At 41.0% G+C, this 20,422-nt stretch overlaps 1 protein-coding gene across 5 annotated transcripts in view; it reads right to left on the bottom strand.

Moving 5' to 3' along the window:
- Window positions 1-20,422, bottom strand: part of baiap2a (BAR/IMD domain containing adaptor protein 2a) — a 57,607-nt gene that overhangs the window by 25,755 nt on the left and 11,430 nt on the right. For all 5 annotated transcript variants that reach the window (XM_023264374.3, XM_023264375.3, XM_023264373.3 and 2 more), the window contains exons 2-4: window positions 17,004-17,079; window positions 13,449-13,535; window positions 432-493 (exon numbers count right to left, since the gene is read on the bottom strand). In XM_023264374.3, the coding sequence (XP_023120142.1) occupies window positions 432-493; window positions 13,449-13,535; window positions 17,004-17,079 (225 nt within the window). The remainder of the gene's footprint in view (window positions 1-431; window positions 494-13,448; window positions 13,536-17,003; window positions 17,080-20,422) is intronic.

Genomic DNA, 20,422 nt, shown 5'->3' with positions numbered 1-20,422 from the left:
TGCTCAAGCCCTCAGGTACCGACATGATCCCATCACCTGTGTCCAGGCTCTCTTTTGTATTGGATGCACAGCAACAAAGGGGGAAATTACACAGAATGCCATATTGTTCAATTAACTCACTAGATTTCCCCAGTCACCTCCTGTGTTAGCAATTTGGATTTATATAGGCTCAGCAAGTCTCTTCATTCAATATGAGTTCATGTTCATTTTATTGTCATTTATCCCATGTAATGCGTAGCCCAGGGACAAGTTTGTATCATGGCTGGTTAAATTGTTTTAGGGAAATCATCGAGTATAACCATGCAGCCAAACTAAAATGTGTTCTAGCTTTAATAACTTCTTATCCTCGCTAATCTGTTGTTAAAATATTTCAATGTATTGCAGTAATGGCGAACCACATGGCGAAAACCCTTTGAGTGTAGAATACCAACCATCTCTTCTAGCTGCACTTGGATCTGTCTATGGACCTCAGCCATCTGGAACAGCACATCCCCTACACAGGGAGAAATAGGAAGACAAGGAGAAAACACATGAACAATACTATACAACAAAAGCAGAAAACAGAGAGAACAGTAGGAAACTGGAGGACAAAACAAAATGAGAAACAAGAAAAGCAAGAGATACCCCAGCGTGCAAAACCCATGCAGAAATACAGGAGACACAAACATACAGGACAAGTGACTTGGAACTGGGACAGTGACAAACATGATGAAAGTTTGTTTATGGCACAAGACAACAGAAAACAGAGACACTGAAACATCATCAAGTGATGGCAAGTACAGAAAATGAAAAAAGAAAAAAAATAATTTAAGTGTAAAACAAAACAAGCTGGGGGGAAACAAAAGGCTTCAAATTAAAGTCTGGTTCTTCAAGCGTGTCAGTACTGATGTCTTGTGGAGATCAAACATATTGCCTTTCTTTCTTTGATCAATCTTAAAATCAGGCAATGTGATTTCTAGAAGGGAAAAAAAAACAACCAAATAAAAATCTCAAAGAAAGGTTGAAGTCTCCACATAATAAAGAAGTAGAAAACAAAAATCAGAAGGAGATAGGGAAGGGTCATGCAGCTAGTGAGCGTTTCATTTTCATATACCTACAGCCTGCCTCTTCTGAATATGCAGTGCATTGTCAAGAAAAGGAACACAAAGAGCTACATTGAGTGAAGGACACATATACAAATAGAGACCTGGTGGAAAGACAGTGTGAGATCTACATGTACAGAAAAATGAGACACACACATTTCCCTTAACAGACCGTCCAAAGCCCCTTTAGGCCCTTTTTATTGGAGATGTTAAACAGATTTTGGGCAGAAAAGATGAAAAGTTCAGTAACTGGCCAGTGATGCAACAGGTTATATAAAAATAAATAGCTTTTATTTGGAGAGCAGTACCATATAAACTGCAACTTAGTAGAATCCTTTAAAAACAAACTATAATGTAGTCGAATATGACGCATCATTATGTTACCGCAGGTTTCAAAACGGTAGCCATTTTGGAAAAAAAATAAATCCTGGACAGCTGAGCAGGAACTGAAGTGCAACACTTAGAGTTAATCAGTTTTTTTTCCCCTGGCTCATTTCACACTCTCCTGCCTGCTGCTCTGTCCTCTTTTGAAAGCTGACCTATAAGAGTACATTCTCAGCCCATCTGAAATTGCTTCGTAAGTGAAATCAGAACTTGTGCTCAAGTGGTTTCAGAACAAACTTGTGTTCTTTACCGAAGGGCTTTGGAGTGGTCTCCATCTCAACAGACAGCAAGCACAAAGCAAAGTGACAACACTGAAATGACGGTGACAGAGCTGACTTCATCTGCTCAAAACCAAAACAAAACAAAACAGAAAAAAGCTGTGGAATGGATAAGTGTGTTTTGTGGGGAAGTAAGTAACACTACCACTACCTCACAGTTAGCATTTACAAGCTGTATATAAACCAAACCTGTAATTCATTAGAAGATATAAAACATCTGAAAGTGTTGTATTGCAATTCCAGCATCTCCAATAGTATAAAGACATATTTTAACCCTCTTTCTAACCTGATTATCACCAGAAACCTGTAGGAGTCTGCAGTAAAATCAAACCCAAGACATTTTTTCCTACTCGTTCAATTCAGAGCAACTTCTGACAGGTTCATTTCTGTATGCCCAAGACAGGCAGGCCTTTAACCCAAGCATAAAAGGCTGATTTTGTACCTCACAGAAGTAGAGAAGCAGGCCAAAGCATCCTGTCAGTCCCTAGCAGGCTTGCTAAGCAGCTTACAGATACTCATCCCTGATCACAGCCCTTCGAGCTTAGAAACCCTGCCATTCTGCTGGCGGCTTCAACTAGCTGGATCAATTAACTAATGAACATCCATCACCGCACCACAGACGCAAGCACGCAGACTCACACATGTCATGTAATCTGGCCGCGACACACTGTGTTTGTAAGGAGCCAGAGAGGAAAAGAATGAATGAAACCCACGAGAGATCTCATCTTGTCATCTGCAGTTTTATTTCTGCACAATGTGCAACACCAAAGCACGGGAAACCAAAATAAATAAATAAAATCACACTTTGGAGATGCAGATGGTTGCCATGACAACTTCAATATCATATCACGCAACAGCAGTAACAGAAAATTGGACTGCCACCTTCCGGGGCAGTTAACATTAGAGAATTCAATCAAGAATCAATAAAGAGGCACAATAAGAAAAATCTGAATGCATTATGCAACGTTATTGCTTCCTACAGAAAATGTTCCACAGGCATGACACAACCCATGAGACTTGACACAAAAGCTGCCAGCATGACAAGGATATCCGCATACCGGATAAGAGTGACATGACAGGTTGATGGCCACACTTTCAAACTCAAGAGCTGTCACAGAACCACGCTCCCTCCCGCACACGCAGATAAACTATCGCACACAGACACATCCGCATATATGCCGTCAAAGCCTGTACTAATGTATCAATATTTCCCAGCTCACTTGAACCTCGCCTGTGTCCCTGACTGAGAGAAAACAACAGTTCTTTTGTTGGGAGAGGAGCTCAGGTTGATCTGCACCTGCAGCTTTGCAACAAGCAGCCACATGCCTGCTAGCTCAAACCACTGAGTCAGAGGAGGAAGCATGGTTGCAGGACTTGTGTGTATATGAACAGACTGTCCCCTGAAGTATGACATCAGCTTGTGTAGATCTATTGACTGCTTGTGTAACAGCAGCCGTGATACACCCACACAGGTGGAGAATAAAGGGGAAAAAAAACTGAATAACAGAATGTGGGCTATGGAGCAGAAAAAAATTAAATAAAAAGTGGAAGTTTGCAGTGCTGAACAGAGAGAACAAGAGAGCTGGAGAGAGAGAATGGAGGTGGATGGAGAGACACTGAATCACTGGTGAAGGTCAAACCAGATTCACTAAGGGTTGTCATGGAAGCAGGATAATGCTGGGGTCGTTGCCATGGGAGAAGCTGCAAGATGAGGAGCAGTGCCTGCAAAATGCTGTGTTACAAAACACTGTTCTCCACCCTTTACTATCGGCTATCACACAGCATATGAAATTCCTGGAGGGGTAAAAGAGTGGTGTGTATCCCACCAGGGGAGTGTGTGTACAGTACATGTGAGTGTACACAGTGTGTGTGACTAAACAGTGGTGTTAATGCCTGCCTACCTGGCATGCCAAGTCACAGGGGAAACAAACCACTGGGCAAGCATAATGGGGCAGCAGGATAATGTGCGAGACGCTGATAATAGCTGAGACTCTGGGTGGCCGTATGAGTGTGTGTGTGCGCGTTTGTTTACACGTGTGGGTACACTCTCTGTGAAAGCACAACATCTAAACACGGTTAATCCAGAAGCGAGAGCAGCTTATACTTACAATTCATCCATCTCTCATGCTCATAAACACACTCTTGTTTACTAGTTTTGTACACTAGATGATAAACCCAGTTTGAACTCATTCCCTGCTTTGCTCATTCAGCCTCTCACAGGAGAAGACTACTGATATATACATGACACATTGCTAAAATTGGAAGCTCAGCCATCACAGCTGCTCAACCTACTAGCCTAATATAAGTTAGTCCAGCAATGGTGTCACGCATTTAGGCCACAATGAAGACTTAACGGGAGAAATATATGATTGCCAAGCAGAAATGGGCCAGAGGGTAGTATCAAGGATTTTTGAGATCAATTCTAAGAAGGTCCAAGAAGGTGTACAGCATTTTCAAACCATCTCATAGCAGAGAGCCAAAATCCCAGCCTCTGTTCTACTGTCCTCAACCACACAATGCATTTTATAACAACCAAAAAGCCAAAACATCTCAGCATGGTTTTCTGTCAATACTCTTGCAGTATTTCTGTCCAAGTACTGCTGAGTCCTATTGGCTGTTGTTAAATGCTAAACCTGGTAACACAAATAATAAATTATACTGATTATGGAAAAGTAAGAACAGTTTAGAGGTAAATATGACAAAAAGCAAAATTGTTTAATATAAATCAAACATAAAGCCAACACAAAAATTTACATAATCTTCAATTTGCAAAGGCCCTCTCTCTTATTTTTATTATTATTATCATTAGTACTGATTGTTGTGCCTTCAATAGCTGGCATTTGTTACACTGCAACAACAGCCATGTCATTTAAACTTGTCAAATATCTTTCACCTTGTGTCTCCTGATTTTTACAAGAGTTTATTGTACCATAGAAGATTAACAACATTACAGAAACATGCACAAGGCTGAAAAAGCCCTGGAGCATGATTTAAACTCTCAGAAAAAGGTATATCTCCTGAGAGAAAGTTTGATCATTGCAGTAACCCTCCCACCCCTCCTTTTTTGCTTCTGCTTTCCTTGTCACTGACAGCATAAGCAATGAATTACAAACAACTTGATTTGATAAAAACTAAAATGTGGAGGGAAGAATAAGGTAGGGAGAACAATTATTCAGTTACTCTCAGACAGATTACTGTATGTCTCGATACATTTTTGGGCCCTTTAAGAGATCCGGGCTGTTTTTGTCTCTCCTTCATTTGCGACAAAGTCTTTTAAGTATCAAGGTACGGAGTTCAGAGTGAGAAAGGCTCAAGATGAAAGAGAAATAAATTTTCTTCCAGGGCAAATTAGAGCAACAGGTAGTGAGGCAAAGAGTGGAGTGAGAGAGAAAATCCCTGAAGAATACAGTAATAACAAGTCATACATCAGTGTAGCAGAAAAGAGAGTCTTGTGAACTTACATTTAAACCACTTCAACCGAAGCTCTATAGTCGAGCCTTCTACACTCGAGCAGAGGCAGTAAGAAAAACAGCACAGTCATGTTGAGAATCAAGAAGGAACTGAGTAAAAAAAAAAACAATGAGGGCTCTATGACTGTAAGTGTGTGTGTGCTACTTGACCAAGCAAGGCAGCCCTAAGTAAACCAGGGCATCTAAACACAGAGTGTATCCATATCTGAATATGCACCACATCGGGGAAGCAGGGTTAGTAGGGTTACAGTTCCAAGTAAAAGTTTTCTCTTTTTTTTTTCATTTTTAAAAATTTATGTTAGAGCTTCTACATTCATATATATGTGTACGAGGCCATCATAAAAGCGAAGGATACATATACACCCCACAAGAGTTTGCGCATTTGAGGCATGTAATTGATACTTTAGCTAATCTCAAAAGTGCCACCAATACACTAGTCCAAACAGGCAACACACATGTTCAAAAGACAGGACACCTTCACATTAGCATGGCACTAACTGGGCTACATTTCAATATTGTATACCAGCCTAACCAATGCAGAAGATGAATTCAGCCATTGTTGTTGGAAGTTTGCACTGTGTCTGCAGCCGCTGGAGGGCAGAGCACTCCACACTGACAGACAAGACACTCAGTCACTCTCAGCTCAGTCTATAAATGATAGATTAAATTAATAGGCATTTATGTTAAAGAGTGAAATAAGTGGTGCCTTTGCAGAGCAAAAAAAAAGCCAAAACAGTGCAACAAAATTCAGCACGGCATCATTATGGGGGCTATGGATAAGATTAGCATTACCTCAGCTTAGGTTAAAAGATGAGGCTAATGTACTTTATTATGTGACTCAGTCCAAAGACACCCACAATGTTGCGTGACCTGCAGGTGCATGCCGAGTCTGGCTATACGCTGAATGCTAAAACGCTCACGGCGGAGGTTTCAGCTGTGACTTCTGACTGCAGCGAGGTGTGCAGCATCTCTGCTGTTTTTGACAAACTTTGAGGAGTACAAAGAGACACAGAGGTTGGATGGACTGGTTGTATTTTGCACAATGAATGAACAGACAAGCAGAACGTAGAACAGGCCGTGCTCTTTATGTAACACTAGATTTTTAACATTCTGTGAGTACAACAAAATCACTGACTGTTGTAACTCACTGCCCAGAGGAGAATATCAAGAACCACTGAGTTGCCTAGCAACATAGTGTTTTGTGTGTGCACTTACATGCATCCTTGCGGGCTACAGCCGCTGTGTAGTTTATACTGTTTATGCTTCTCTGCATTGTCTACTTTCATAAAACCATCACTCTCTCTCTCTGCCACGACCAAATGAAGGGCAATGTGAGTGTGTGTAGATGGTGACTGTAGGGGCCACTGGCTTCCCATAATGCAGTGCGTCACTCAGAAATAGAGCAGGAGAAGGCAGGGACCCCTGGGATGGTGGCAGAGAGCTAAGAAAAGAGTTCCTCTGCTCTCATTTAAACAGGGACAGGTGCTGGAGGAGGAGAGAGGTAGGCCAGACTGAAGACAGAGAGACAGACAGGAGCAACAAAGAGAGAGAGCTGTGTATATACAGTATGTGTACATGTGGCTACTCATTCAAATACAGCATGTCTGAGTTAACACTTCCTGTGCCAGCAATAACCTTTGCTCTCAACAACAGACATGTCATTTAGCCTTTTAGACCGCATCCATTTACCAGCCGAAATGTAATGCTGATGTCCCAGGTCCATTAACCTAAAAAGACAATTATGTTACATCAGTTTGCAGCCTCATTTTCCCTGTGTGAACCTCTTTTTTCTCAGATAATTACCAGGAGGAATATTACTTATTTTGTGTGTGTTGGGGGGGTGGAAGCTCCTCTCCTCAGCAGCAATTTAAGCAATCCATTGGTTGAATACAGTTTAATAATTGCCCCCCCCACTTTTTTTTTCTAATGCATGTAATTTCCCTAAAGACATGCTTTTGTGCTGAATCATACATGATGTGTTATTAAAATGTGGCCATAAGCAAGGTAACAGAAGTTGATAAATGATGGAAAAGAGGTTTGATTACCACTGGCTAGGGAGAATAAACTGTCAGTACAGCAGATATAAAACACAATGTGCTACATAGGTGTGCTAGATTTAGTACTGAGTCTGTAGTCCGACTTTCACACTAATCCTTGCAACTTAACAGTGAAACACTAGCCATGTAGGACAGCGTTGTGAACACACCCAGCCAAGTATAGTTCTCAACTCTACTTCACCTGAGGACAAGAGCAGTCTGACCATTCTGGTGAGTTTTAAACACGCCTGCAGCCAAAAACCTGTTTCCTTTCGCATGGTTCATATGACCTCTTTAGTATTCCGTCATGCATATCCATTATATTTAAGTATGACAAAGACAGCACCTATTGTGCATAAAACTAGGCTTTACAAACTATATGTTGTTTAGTTTATCTTGTAGTTGTGCAGACTGTACCCTCTCATTCATTTTTATAATGCACTGTTCACCCGACCCAATACATGCCATGCTGCCCTGTTAACTAGCAGGCCTATTGTTGCTCTCTTTCCATTGTGAAATTGAGGGAATTAGCAAGTCAGGCTTAATTAACAATTACGACAAAAACCATTTGAGAATAATAGATTGGGAGCATTTTGGATTCAGCTCTCTGATGGGAAAACTTTGGATAAATGTAAGGCTGTATGCAGACTTTGTAAAACAGCAAAATATAAATAAAACTGCAGCAAAAGTTGCACCATAAGCTTACGCTGTATGTGCATCCAGAGTAAATGTGCAAGAATTGTACACTTCAAAATTTCAAATGTTAAAAATAAATAAATAAATAAATAAATAAATAAATAAATAAAAAGTCCTTTGTAGTTCCCAGGAGAGCTGCATTAAATATGTGGCATTGCCTCGAGTGTTGTCATTTGAGGCAGCATCAGCTGGCTCTGAATACAAGTTAGGAAATGAAAAGGAGAATGCAGGAAGTCAGAAAGGAGTGAACTAAAGAAGTCTCTGTAGTCCGTTACACATCTGTGCTTGAGGCTACGTTTACTGCTGCATAATAGAGGTGAATGGATTGTCAGCAGCCGAGTTGCAGTGTGGGTAATGTCAGTTAGTTGTGTCGCTGTGCAGCACAGGCACACGTCTCATACGTTCTTAACAGTTCTCACTTATCATCACTTGCCCTAAGTCCAAAATACTTCCAAACAACAGACTGTGATCAATTTTGAAGGACTTGCTCACCCTCTGCAGACTTTTGGTTTTCATTTTGCCTATCTGGTCTTCATTGTATATCACTCTTCTACTGTGGACTACAACCACAACATCCAGGAAGTTTTGCTGCTTGGCTTATGCTGCAAGGGTGCATGACAGATCCCTAAACATGATGTGTAGTGCATTTTTCGATGAGCATAACATGTATTGTAAACTTAAATATCACAGTTGATCATGTTCATGTAATTCCGGAAAGCCGCAATTGTAATCGAGATTAATATTTGATTAACTGAAGAGCCTCAGTATCTCCAATACTGCAGCATTAACTTTGATCCTTTATTAAAACTGCACCATGAGTCTGACAATGGTATCTGAATGCAATGCTGTATGAGGGTACTATTAATTTCAGTTAAGATAGTTTTTGCTTAAAGATTTTCTTTAAAAAAGCACTTCAGAGCCAATCAAAAGCTTCTTAGAAAAAGGCAAAGTTGATGGATTGGTTGGATTACAGTCAGTCATAACAAATACAAAGGGGCTCTTGGTAGCATGACAAATCAAAATACAAGGAATTTCAGGAGGAGTTTGAACCTGTAAATTGCCTTGACTACTGGCATGGTCATAAATAACAAGCCTCTCTCTTCAGATGAATATAAACACAACGGAGGAGAGCTGGCTGCTGAGGATTGTCGTAAATATCTCCAGCCCCAACAACACCGTGTATTTCCCTAGAAGGTTTGGAACGCCGCAAATATCACCGAAGTAATATGTACTCACTCCTTCTACACGAGGAGGGATGAAAAGAAGAGGAGGATGGCAGAAACAGAGGGAGTGAAAGGAATGAGAGGGAAATGAGGGAGGGAGAGCAGGTGTGTGTGTGTGTGTGTATGTGTGTGTGTGTTAGCATGTGTGTGTGTGTGTGTGTGTGTGTGTGTGTGCATGTGTGTGGGTGGCAAAGTGACAAGCGATGATTAGCCCAACCAGAGGAGGATATGTGGGAGGGAGTGTGTGGGAGTAGTGGGGCTGGCGAGAGAGAGACTCTGCCTCTTTAGGCAGAGATATACACAAGTGGATTAAAGGAGCACTCGTACTGTATAAACACATAGAAATGACACCAGGTTTATCTACAGTAAATTCAGACAACCATGTGAGTATGGAAGGCGTGAACACATGTATGCACACACAGTACAGTACACACAAAGGTGGGTTCCTGTGGGAATGCGCTGTATTATGAAGGAATGAAGTAATACTCAAGAAAGGCTACGGTGCATGTCGATATGCTGATAATGAAAACTGCAACAGAGGCAATTATATTTCACAAGGTAATTTCACTCCTTCCTTTAAACATAATGTATATGTGTTTCAAAGAGGAAAGAAGAAAAGGGGGAAGTGAGGAAGAAGGAGATGGAGAACAGCTGTCGACTCTTAAGTGTGTAGGTGGGACCATTTGCAGCCCGACTCTTACAGAGCCTCCATGGAATTAACAAGCTTTAAAGAGGTGCAACAAGAGCTCGAACTGTACAATCATGTGTGAGCATGCGCAAATGCACAAAGAGCATAGAAAAAAAAATCTGCTGTTTATCTTTCAAGGGGAGTTAGCCAGCTCAATGACAGCATGACGGCATGCCAACTGATTCAACATGTGACTGATCTCTCACACTGATGTCTTTGTGAAAAATCTAGTGTATTAGGTCACTCCAATATCTAACACAGTGCTTTGAGGCCTGACCATACACTCATGACCATAACCATTAGCTGGCAACAATAAACAGCATTTGTCTGATGGTTGGACAGACCTGAGAAACTGAAAACCTTGTGGGTGGGGATGTTATTTTTAAACTCCCCATCAATACACACATTAGAATTTGGTGAAATTACCTTTTGAGACACCATGACTTTGGAAATTACTCATCTTTTAAAAGGAAAACAGTTCAAATACCATATCTTATGTTTTGTTGTTTGATAGGCTAGCTTCCAGTCTTCAAATCTGTGGATATTTCTAAGCTCCACTACCAGTCAAACAGGAAACTGTGAGCTTTGGATCTTGCTCCTGCACACGGTTGGGCTGGAGGTCAGAATATTGGCAGTGACCTCAGGGTGGGGACTCCAACGAGTCGCAACCAGGTGGGTGGAAAATAAAACACCAGTTCATCCCCTGGGAATGACAGCGGTATGTAGGGGAGTGTTGGGTGGAGCTGGTACTTTGTACAAGAGACAGACAATGAAAAATATGTTTTGCTACAACACAACCATATTCTTTGAGCTTAGAGAGATTCAGTTTTTAGTGTTGCTTGATGAAAATAGACAAAAACAGACAAGAGATTGACAAGACTTATCTGTTGACCAAGTGAATGAGTCATTTAAAATATCCAGTTCCTTTGCTAATCTTTCTTCAGGCAGGGGGTGTGACAGAGGAATCAGTTTTCAGTTTCCTCATACAAACGAGCGGCTACATACCAGAATACACTAATATACTTTCACACAGAATTCTCCATTTCGGCCAGAAGCAACACAGCTACCAGCAAACAACAGAAATTTCAAAGTGCATTCAGTAGTGGCTCTTATTTAAAATAACAGAGTATCTCGCTGTCCACGTCACAGTGTTGGGTGATGCAGAAAGAGATTAGATCAACTGTCAGTCAGATCATGTGGAGTGCATTTTTGTGACAAGTTCAGCTGAGGATGACTGGTTTGAAGGAGGCAGCAACTGTAAGCAAGGGTCAGCTCAACAAGGAGGTGCTGCTGTAAACTTTGGAATCAGTGGAAAACCTCACAGACGTTGCGAGATTCAGAGAGAGCGAGGGAGAGGTGGGGGGTTGGGGGGCAGCTCGTTGAATAAAACATCCTGAAAGCGCTTTCATGTCAGTCCCTGTAGGCTGGGCTGGAGAAAACCCAAACTGGATCTCGGCTCCAATGCAACAAAGGCCCTGTCAAATCAACAGCTACTTCTAGGCAGATCAAGCAGTCCAATGCACAATCAGCGCAAAGGGAATCTCTTCAAACAGGAGCTGATTTCCCATGGGTTGGGGACAGCAAGTGTAGACACTCAGAGACACCGATCGCCTAGGAAACTACTCACTATGAGAGGACCAGGTGTTGCCTCTCCAATTGACCTCTATGTTTATAAGTAAAACACATGGCCCCAGACACACCTATTCGGCATACACCACACGAGGTGCAACGCTTTTAGTTTACTGACACATTTTTCCCACACAGGATCAAAGCATACTACACAGGGAAAACATTAAATTGGCAGGCCAAACATATAAAAAGGCTTCCCTAAAATGTAATCTTCAGCTTGGATGAAAACATGTTCCCATCATCGATACTGTGGTAAATAAATGATGTTCAGCCCCTACTTCACTGTGCTGACCAAACTGCACTCATTGTTAAACCTGTCTTTTTCTGATGACATCTCTCTGTCAAAAGAAGGCGCATAAATTGAAAAAGTTATTTCCTTTGGGGCAAAATCTAACACCAAACTGATTTAGGGATTGAAATGATTCAGTAAAAATTTTAATTAAAAAAAAAAAAACATCTCCTGTATCAACTCACACATTTCTGACGTAACGCTTTCTCCCCTGTCAGGTTACACAAAAACCTAATGAGAGATGACGTGTGGGTATATAAATGTATTAAGACCCAATATTATGCTTTTTGGGATTGTTCCCTTCCTTTAGTGGGTTGTAACTTGTTCGGCTTGCAAAATCATAAAATGCAAATTCCACACCAAAGGGAGTTATTCTTTACCGCAGAAGAGACTGCTCTTTACCTGGCCGAAATGCTTTGCTTGAGGTATCGACTGTATAGAAAAATAGGCGAACCTTTTGTGACATTGCAATTTTGAGGTTCAGTGTACTGACTAGAGCCGTAACTATAAAAAAAAAAAAAAAAAGAGTAAAGAGATGGAGTGTGGGCAGACGAGGATGGGCTCTGCAAACCTCTCTGGACCATAGACTGCCACAAAAAGTGGCCACACCTTTGACTAAGCATAATTTAAGCCGTAATATGATTTAAACAAGCAGGTTATATGAAAAGGGGCTGCACAGTGGTTCGGTGGTTAGCACTGTCGCCTTGCAGCTTGAAGATCCCTGGTTCTGGCTCTGGGGTTTTTCTGCTTGGAGTTTGTATGTTCTCTCTGTGCATGAGGGGGTTTTCTCCAGCTTCACTGGTTTCCTCCCACAATCCAAAAACATGCTGAGGTTAATTGGTGATTCTAAATTGTCCATAGGTATGAATGTGACTGAGATCGTTTGTCTGTATATGTAGCCCTGTGATAGACTGGTGACCTGTTTAGAGTATCTCCTGCCTTCGCCCTAAGTCAGCTAGGATAGACATCAGCCCTCCCTCGATCCTAATGAGGATCAAGCAATGCATAGCAAATGGATGGATGGATGGTTATATAAAAATTCACCTCCAATACATTTGTCATGAACAGGCAAATTAGCTATAGAGATCAAAACCATTTTTTTGTACCAGGCTGTAAACATGTGACATAACTTCACTTTTCAGCCCCAGAAGTTGCAGTTTGGTGCCAAGTTGTTATGTTTCTTATCGACATCATCATGTAACACATTTCTGTAACCCATGCCCAGCAGCTAGTTTGGAACTCCCTCAGAAAAAGAACAAGTATGTTCCTTGTAGTCTGTCATTTTCTCGCTAGAGCTATATCCATCTGCCTATAATCATAGATTTGTATTTACAGCACATAACCAACACTGCTTTGCTTTTGTTGGGCCAGCTGACCAATCATACCAGACTGGACTTTTCGGGAGGGGGTTCTTAAAGAGAAAGGAGCTGAAACTAAGCATTTCAGACAGATACTGAGAAAAACACATGTTGAACCTATGTATTTTTTGTACATTAAAGCACATAAACATACTATAGTAGACCCCCATAAAAATTATAAACCTGTAAATTTGCATAACATGCACTCTTTGAGAAGTATTGCTCCAGTTGAAGGCCAACATGAGTGATGACAGAAAGAAGATAGGAAGAAATGAAAGAAAAAAGGAGGTTATTAGGTGTATGTCAGTCACTTACCCAAATCTTTGGATCCTTGACTCTCACTGGCCAGTTCACCCATTCTGACCAGAGCATCAAAGTAGCCTTTGGCAGCAAATGTCACACCTTGCAGTAAAGAGAAGAAAGAACAAAAAGAAACCAGGGCGGTTATTAAGTTAAAGGTTACCAAAGCATCTTTCATGTTTAAACCCCCCCCACATATTATTTCCCTTTCCCTCTGCTGTTTCTCAGATGCTCTTGAAATAGTAATTGACAGCTTGTCGCAATCAGAAAATAAGGCAACACTAATGCCACTACACAAATTATCCTGTTATCATTCCGCATGCTTGATTGCAAAGAGGAAATTACTTTCTGACAGAGGATCTGTGCTTGGTAGGGAAGCTAAACAAGCATAAGCAGGGATTTCTCCTACTTTATGTTTCTAGTTAGTGGTATAATTATTAGAAAGGCTACTTTGCATCTATCAGGAGTTCATGTGTGTTTAACTGTGGTATTAGAGTCAATATCATAGATGTTTATGTCAGTCTAGTCTCAGACAGCAAGATCTGTTTCTGCAGAATTGCATTAGAAGTAATGGATAGCCTGACTGCAGCTCACTATCACCCTGATAGGGATAAAATGCATGTTTCTATTTCAACTACAACAGTCAACTACAATTGGTTTGAGTGGCGGTAATGCTCAGGTGCCTCTGCAAATAATGACATTGCAATTGCTTTGGTGGAATTTTTGCACGCAAGGAGGCGACCATCATCATGCAAATGGCTGAATCAGCTAAAGAACCAAACAGTGGTGTCTTATGGCATGACCCAAATGTTTAATGAAACTTTGAAAAATTCAATATTTAGGTTGCTGCTTGGATATTGTTGTAGTCATGTCTCATAGCAAGGAGGATTTTAAAAACCACAACACACAAACAGCGAAAGGGGAGGAGAAAAGTATGTGAAATATGCAGGGGAAAAGGCATGATTATACCTCAAGTCTACATCCGGTGAGTAACACTAATATCAGTCTGAAAAACAGGAACATGGTAACTGGGTGGGAAAGTATTTAGGCTAGATCGGGTCAAAGAAAAAAAAAAAGAACTGGAGCATTTTTCATTCCAGGACTCATTCTGCTCTATGACAAAAGGCTGCTAAAATTCAATATTAGCGCTGAATCACTGTGTTCCCGCCAAGGAAACAATGTCACACTGTTAACCACATGCTGTTAACTATCACTGACATTTTCCCTCTTCCATTTCATTTAATCTGTGTTGTCAATATGTCTAAACAATGGGCAGCAGGGTGACCCACTGACTTGTGTAGATTAAGGTGAACCAATATGTTTTTTTTTTAGGGCCAAAAACAATACCGATAACTAATCATGGAGACAGATAACCATAATTTGGAACCAATATATATATATTTGCAGTTTCAAAATACATAATAATACAAGCTTCAACACAAAATTACATTGAAATGCCTTTACCTATTTACCTATGCTACATTAAAAATAATAATAAGAATGCTTTTCACCATTTACCCTTCAGTGTACAAAGGAAGTTCTGACATGTAACCAATCAGATAGAGCTGGCAGCAAGACATTGATCAAGATATCTACAGAGGCAGTGTATCAAAAGCCAAAATAGAAATTTTTTAAGCAGTAATATAATTGGAAATCAGCTTAAAATAAATTAAAAACAATAGTGAGATCAGAAAAATTCTGAACACACACACACATGCGCACGCACAGCTAGTCATGCAGACACACAAAGTATGACTTTTGCTCTGGATCTTGAGTGTACACAGCCAGTCAGGATCGTGCTAATCAACTGTCATATCTCTTCTTTTTGCTCTCCAACTACAAAAAAAACATTGCACAGATCAATATCCACCTCGGCCCTCGTTATTCCCACTGCTGCTGTGCTATCCAGCTAAGGTCACACAGGGCAAAGTCAGCTTCCAGCGAATTCTGCCTCACTGCTATACAGTCCCCCACCATCGGCCCATCTCCGCTGAATAATGGCCATTGCCTGTAGAGGTGAATTCAACAGCAGTCCAGGTGACAGATGGGCCCTGCGTCTGCAGACAGCTACCAGGTGAGAGACACATTTACAACAATAGCCTAGCAGGGGAAGGATAATTCCAACAGACAGATGCAGCCACCAAGTGACAGAGGAAGTTTCCTGGGATGGAAGCCTCAAATCTCTGCTCCGAGGCTGAGGAACATATGCTAATACTAATCCCAATTACAGCTGAGTCAACAGCAGAAGATGGCGCATGTTTCTTTCCTTCTGTCTTGTTGGGGAAACACCTGAGAACTAAGAGGCCTCAGAGCAGACCTCCTGCCTGCCTTGATGTGAAAACTGTGTGTGAATGTGTGATTGTCAGTTCATATGAGTTTGCACACGAGTGCCCTGGAGTTGTGCAAGCACGATGGAAGGACATTTTTTTTTTTTGCTGATGCTGTAGAATGTGAGATAGTGTGTGTCTGTGTGTAGCTGAAGGATGGCTGAGCAGATAAGCTGGATCTATATGGATACTTCTGTCTAATGAAATGTGTGTTGAAGGGTTCACAGAGACAGACGGAGAGGATTAGCAGATCTCTGATTGCAAGTGAGACAATCAGTAGGGGAGGGGCTTATTTCAGATCTACTGATCCATCACTCATCCTTCACTCTGGAGAGGAGAAAGAACTACATCTCTTAATCAGGACAACAATGATTTTGTCTACGTGTGTCGATTGCAATAACTTCAGGGGAATTGTATAACAAGTGTTTGGTAGGTAGTCGTACTCACTCAGTTGAATGCATTTGTTGCTTTTACACTTATCAAGCACTGCGAAATTCAGTGATTGACTGCTGTGTTGGAAAATTTGGAATGCACCCATATCCAGATCTAGAAGGCATACCCATGGAGCCCTTTTGGCATTTGTGGTGTTGAATAATTTCAGCGATTGCACCATATGGGTGGAAACGTGTCCTCCTGTCTTGGGATTCTGCAAATCAGAGCTGCTTAGTCCCTTGGGTTTAACCAATCCTGCAAAGTGGGTCTTTAATGGCTCAGTGAGCCCCTACCAGTCTGTCTCCTACCTACTCCAAGGCCAGGATTAGTTATTTTTTGTGTCAGGGGAAAGACAGACACAGGCTTTGGGAGGGAGGGAAAACCCCCACTAATGACTAGATTAGTTGGACTGAGGTGGCTTCTGCTGGACATTTTGGGGGAAAGTTTGCCACATTGTTGGAAGTGTATACAGTGCAACAAACATATACATAAATTTCTTTTTGTGAATCTGACAGCTGGCAGTGAGTTATTCTCACCTCTGCATCAGATTAGAGGCTGTTTGTGTTTCTCTCAATACACTTTAATTACAAGCTAGAAGCCATGCATGCCAGAAGCTGTGCACCACATGATAAGCCCTGCCCAGTTGGCATAAGAATAATTCCTGTCCTTTCTTAATGAGACAAAAAAGAAAGATAGGTAAATGTATGAGTAGAGAAAGGAAGAAAGAGAAAATGAGTACTTGCGTGCCCATGTGCCTAAACCAGTAGTGAAACAAGGAGCAAGAAATAAATAAATGAGAAAAATGACTTACTAGCTAGGGCCTTCTCATAGTTCTTCCCCATGGCAACGAAGTTCCGTAAGCAGGGGTTGAACTGCTCCATGATGGTCTGAAAGAGAAAACAAGTGATAAATGGGAGGTGGAGGTTTCACTTATCATTAGAGCGAGGTGAAGAGCAGAGAGGACTTGCACTTTGCTAAATTCATTCTCTCTCTCATGCTCTGCCTCTCTTTCTCTTTCTGACATACATCTCCTTCAGGTGCACAGAATTTGCTCATCCAGGGGAAAAAGACAGATATCAACAGAATATTTGGAAACACAAAGTAACGAGTCTGTTTCTGGCAGCTTAAAGGACTTAAAGGATGTGCTGCTAACATTTTGGTTCCCGGGCACCTGCTATTAGATCTTCAGACATCTTGTAGTCACGATGAGGCTCTTCTGACAGCCCATGAAGGACCCGCTGCATATTAGAAACGGGTGGTCGTACTGTTTTAGCTCATCAGTTTGTCTTTAGGTGATGCAGGTGCCTTATAATATAGGACAGCAATATTATTTGCATTATTTAATTAAGAAGCAAAGATAGTGTTTTTGTCATGGCGAGAGCAGCATGCTAATATAGATATACAGCTTTATTCTCCACTTCCAAGCTGAGCCAGTCTAAATGCTGAGAATGCATGATGCCTGACATCTCTCACCAACACAGTTTCCTCTCTTCCTTCTCTTCTACCTCTTCTCTCCTTCCACCTCCTGTGCTCCTCCAGGGCTTCCTCCAATTAGCCAGTCCCCAGTCAGAAAGTCAGGAATATCCAGGGGACAGAGAGACAACCACAACACTGCTGCAGCAGCACACAGTCCATCAATACTGCAAGAGAACACTTTAGAATCTACTTCTAGCCTGAATCCACACTGTGGCAAAATAATATGGCAAGATGCCACCACTGTCAACCTGAAACAACCCCACCAGCTCATCCAGAAAATCAGATCCCTCTTATCCTCAGTGAGACTTCAGCATTTTTTTTGCCTTTTCCCTTCATCTTGCTGTGTGTCCTTTGTTTTTAATGAGAGCCTAGATTTGAATAGGACAGTATATCTGTGTGTGTGCTTGCTGTGGTGTCAGGAGCTGTAGTTCAAGTGGCTTGAGTACAGCACAACCCACCTACAGTCGAAATACCAGTGAGTCAGACATAAACCACTGATACTTTCATTACCAACAGTAACTAGCTTACTACGCCTCTCCATGACAGTGCTTGCATCGAAAGCACAAGCAGCAAAAACTGCACTGCATTACAAAAATAGGGACACAGTGACAGAAAAGCTGCAACTACAATCAATACCAAATGTAAAAGATGCTGCTTGACTTATTGTATCTGCTTTTAATTAGAATGGTTTTGATTTACACAAGAATGGAGAGTTTTGAAAAAAAATCATTCAAGAAGAGATGATTTCTGTGGCTGGCCAGAATTATTTGAAGCTTCAGCCGTTGTCATGGCAATCAACATCCAGATCAGTGTCTGAGTGCTTCATTTTTTAATTTATTTTTACTATGCCATAAACAGCCAATGAAACAAGAAATATTATTCAAACATCACTCATTATGTGCCAACATTATTTATTAAAGTTACTCTGAGCCAAGATTCTGTATTTTAGTGATTCACAGCTCTCATCTAATGCTACTGACATTCGAACAATCACACATGAAAATGTCAGAGAACTATGCTAGAAAGATGTCAAAAGACTTTAGCATCTGGATACAATATGTAGTTTTGAATCACTTAAAAATTTGCAAAGCTGATTTCAAAACAGCTGAGCACCAACTATCACACATAACCAATAACATTAGGTCACCGGCCATGGCCAATTGTCATATTTTTGCAGGCGCACATGTTGTCTGGTTGGAACAGCCCTAGTAATTTGTAGATAGGTTGCAAATCATTATTTTTATGATCAGGTAATGTGCCAACAATATTCTCATTATCAGTACTCTCAAACTGATCAAATGTCTAGTGTACAAATGTGAGAAATTAAGGAAAAATGCCCTTGTATTTATCTGTACTTGTTTTATTCAACCAGAAGTCCATAACTCAAAGAGTATCTTACAACTAAAATTAATATTTAATGTTTTGTTGTTGTTTCCATAGTTTGCTGCATTTTGAAAACACATTGTACATAAAATTTTTTCATTGCTTCAAATTGTGTACACTAGCACAACGAAAACCTTTGTTGCAAACACAACAGTTATTCCTGAAAAAATGTTCTTACAAAAAAGAGCATAATAATACATACCACGCATTCATTATTATTTTGTGTTTGTTTTCTGTTGTGACAGCTTACTGCTTTCAGTAAACTTATTCCACAGCTACCGATGGCAGAATGAGCATTCTAAAGTCTTATAACAGCAACTCATGCTTAAACAGTTCCCTTTTTCACCACCTGGCTGTGTATGTCTAATATCTTTGAAAGAGAGGAGCATAATTAGGGGAGAATCCCATCTCGAGTACAGACAGCGCTTGCTACAAAAGGTTTCCCCCACTCTCTGTGCCTCTGGGAAGATAAAAGACATCCCCCTGGACCGCACTAAGGAAACGTTTATTCCTAAGTGTTTCTCCTCAGTGCTTAATTCTAATGTGAGGTGCATCTCATTGATGTGGATAAGGTCACATGAACATGCGCATTTCGTGTGTGCACGTGTACTCACACCTACATTAATAAAAGGGTTTGTAATAACGAGTGGTGGTGTTTCAAACTGGTGGGAGGATTACATAAAAAAGCAAGGCCCAGTGCAGCATCATTACAGCACACTCTCCCACTGAAGAGGCCAAAGGTAACTGACACAAGCCTTGCTGTCTTTTGTGCGCATTCTGAACACACACATACACTCACTGACCCACTGCCACTGAATAAACACACATAAAAATGCAGGCAGCTATAGAGCAGCTCGACATAAGGAATCACATGATTACCCACTGATTTATTATATAAGAGACAGAAAACTGCAGTGCCTTTTAAATGACATGCAGTTAAGGGGAAGTGGAGAGGGAAAAAATTACAAGGAGGGAGTTTCTTTCTTCATCTCTTCCCATTGTTGCTAAATTTGTCATCCCAGTTCTCTTGTACTACATTGTTACCCTAATTGTGGCAGCTAATTGGGAAATGGGGCCAGGAGACACTTAAGGTTGTGTGACATGGAGAGAGAGAGAGAGAAAGAGAGAGAGAGAGAGTGAGAGAGAGAGAGAGAGAGAGAGAGAGAGAGAGAGAGAGAGAGAGAGAGAGAGAGAGAGATAGAGAGAGAGAGAATTGCAAACATGGGAACTCTAAGAATTATGAACAAAAGTATGTATTCATGTACCGTGATGAATCCACATTCAACCACTCTCTGTATCATGTTTTAATTAAAGATTTATTAAAATAAGAAATAAGTCAGGCCTGGAGAGTATTTCTTCTTCCCTAAGAAG

This window comes from Amphiprion ocellaris, chromosome 19 (genome assembly GCF_022539595.1).
Source record: "Amphiprion ocellaris isolate individual 3 ecotype Okinawa chromosome 19, ASM2253959v1, whole genome shotgun sequence".
NCBI classification, from domain to species: Eukaryota; Metazoa; Chordata; class Actinopteri; family Pomacentridae; genus Amphiprion; species Amphiprion ocellaris.
Note: the sequence above shows the minus strand (reverse complement) of the source record. Positions and strands in the feature narration are given on the sequence as shown.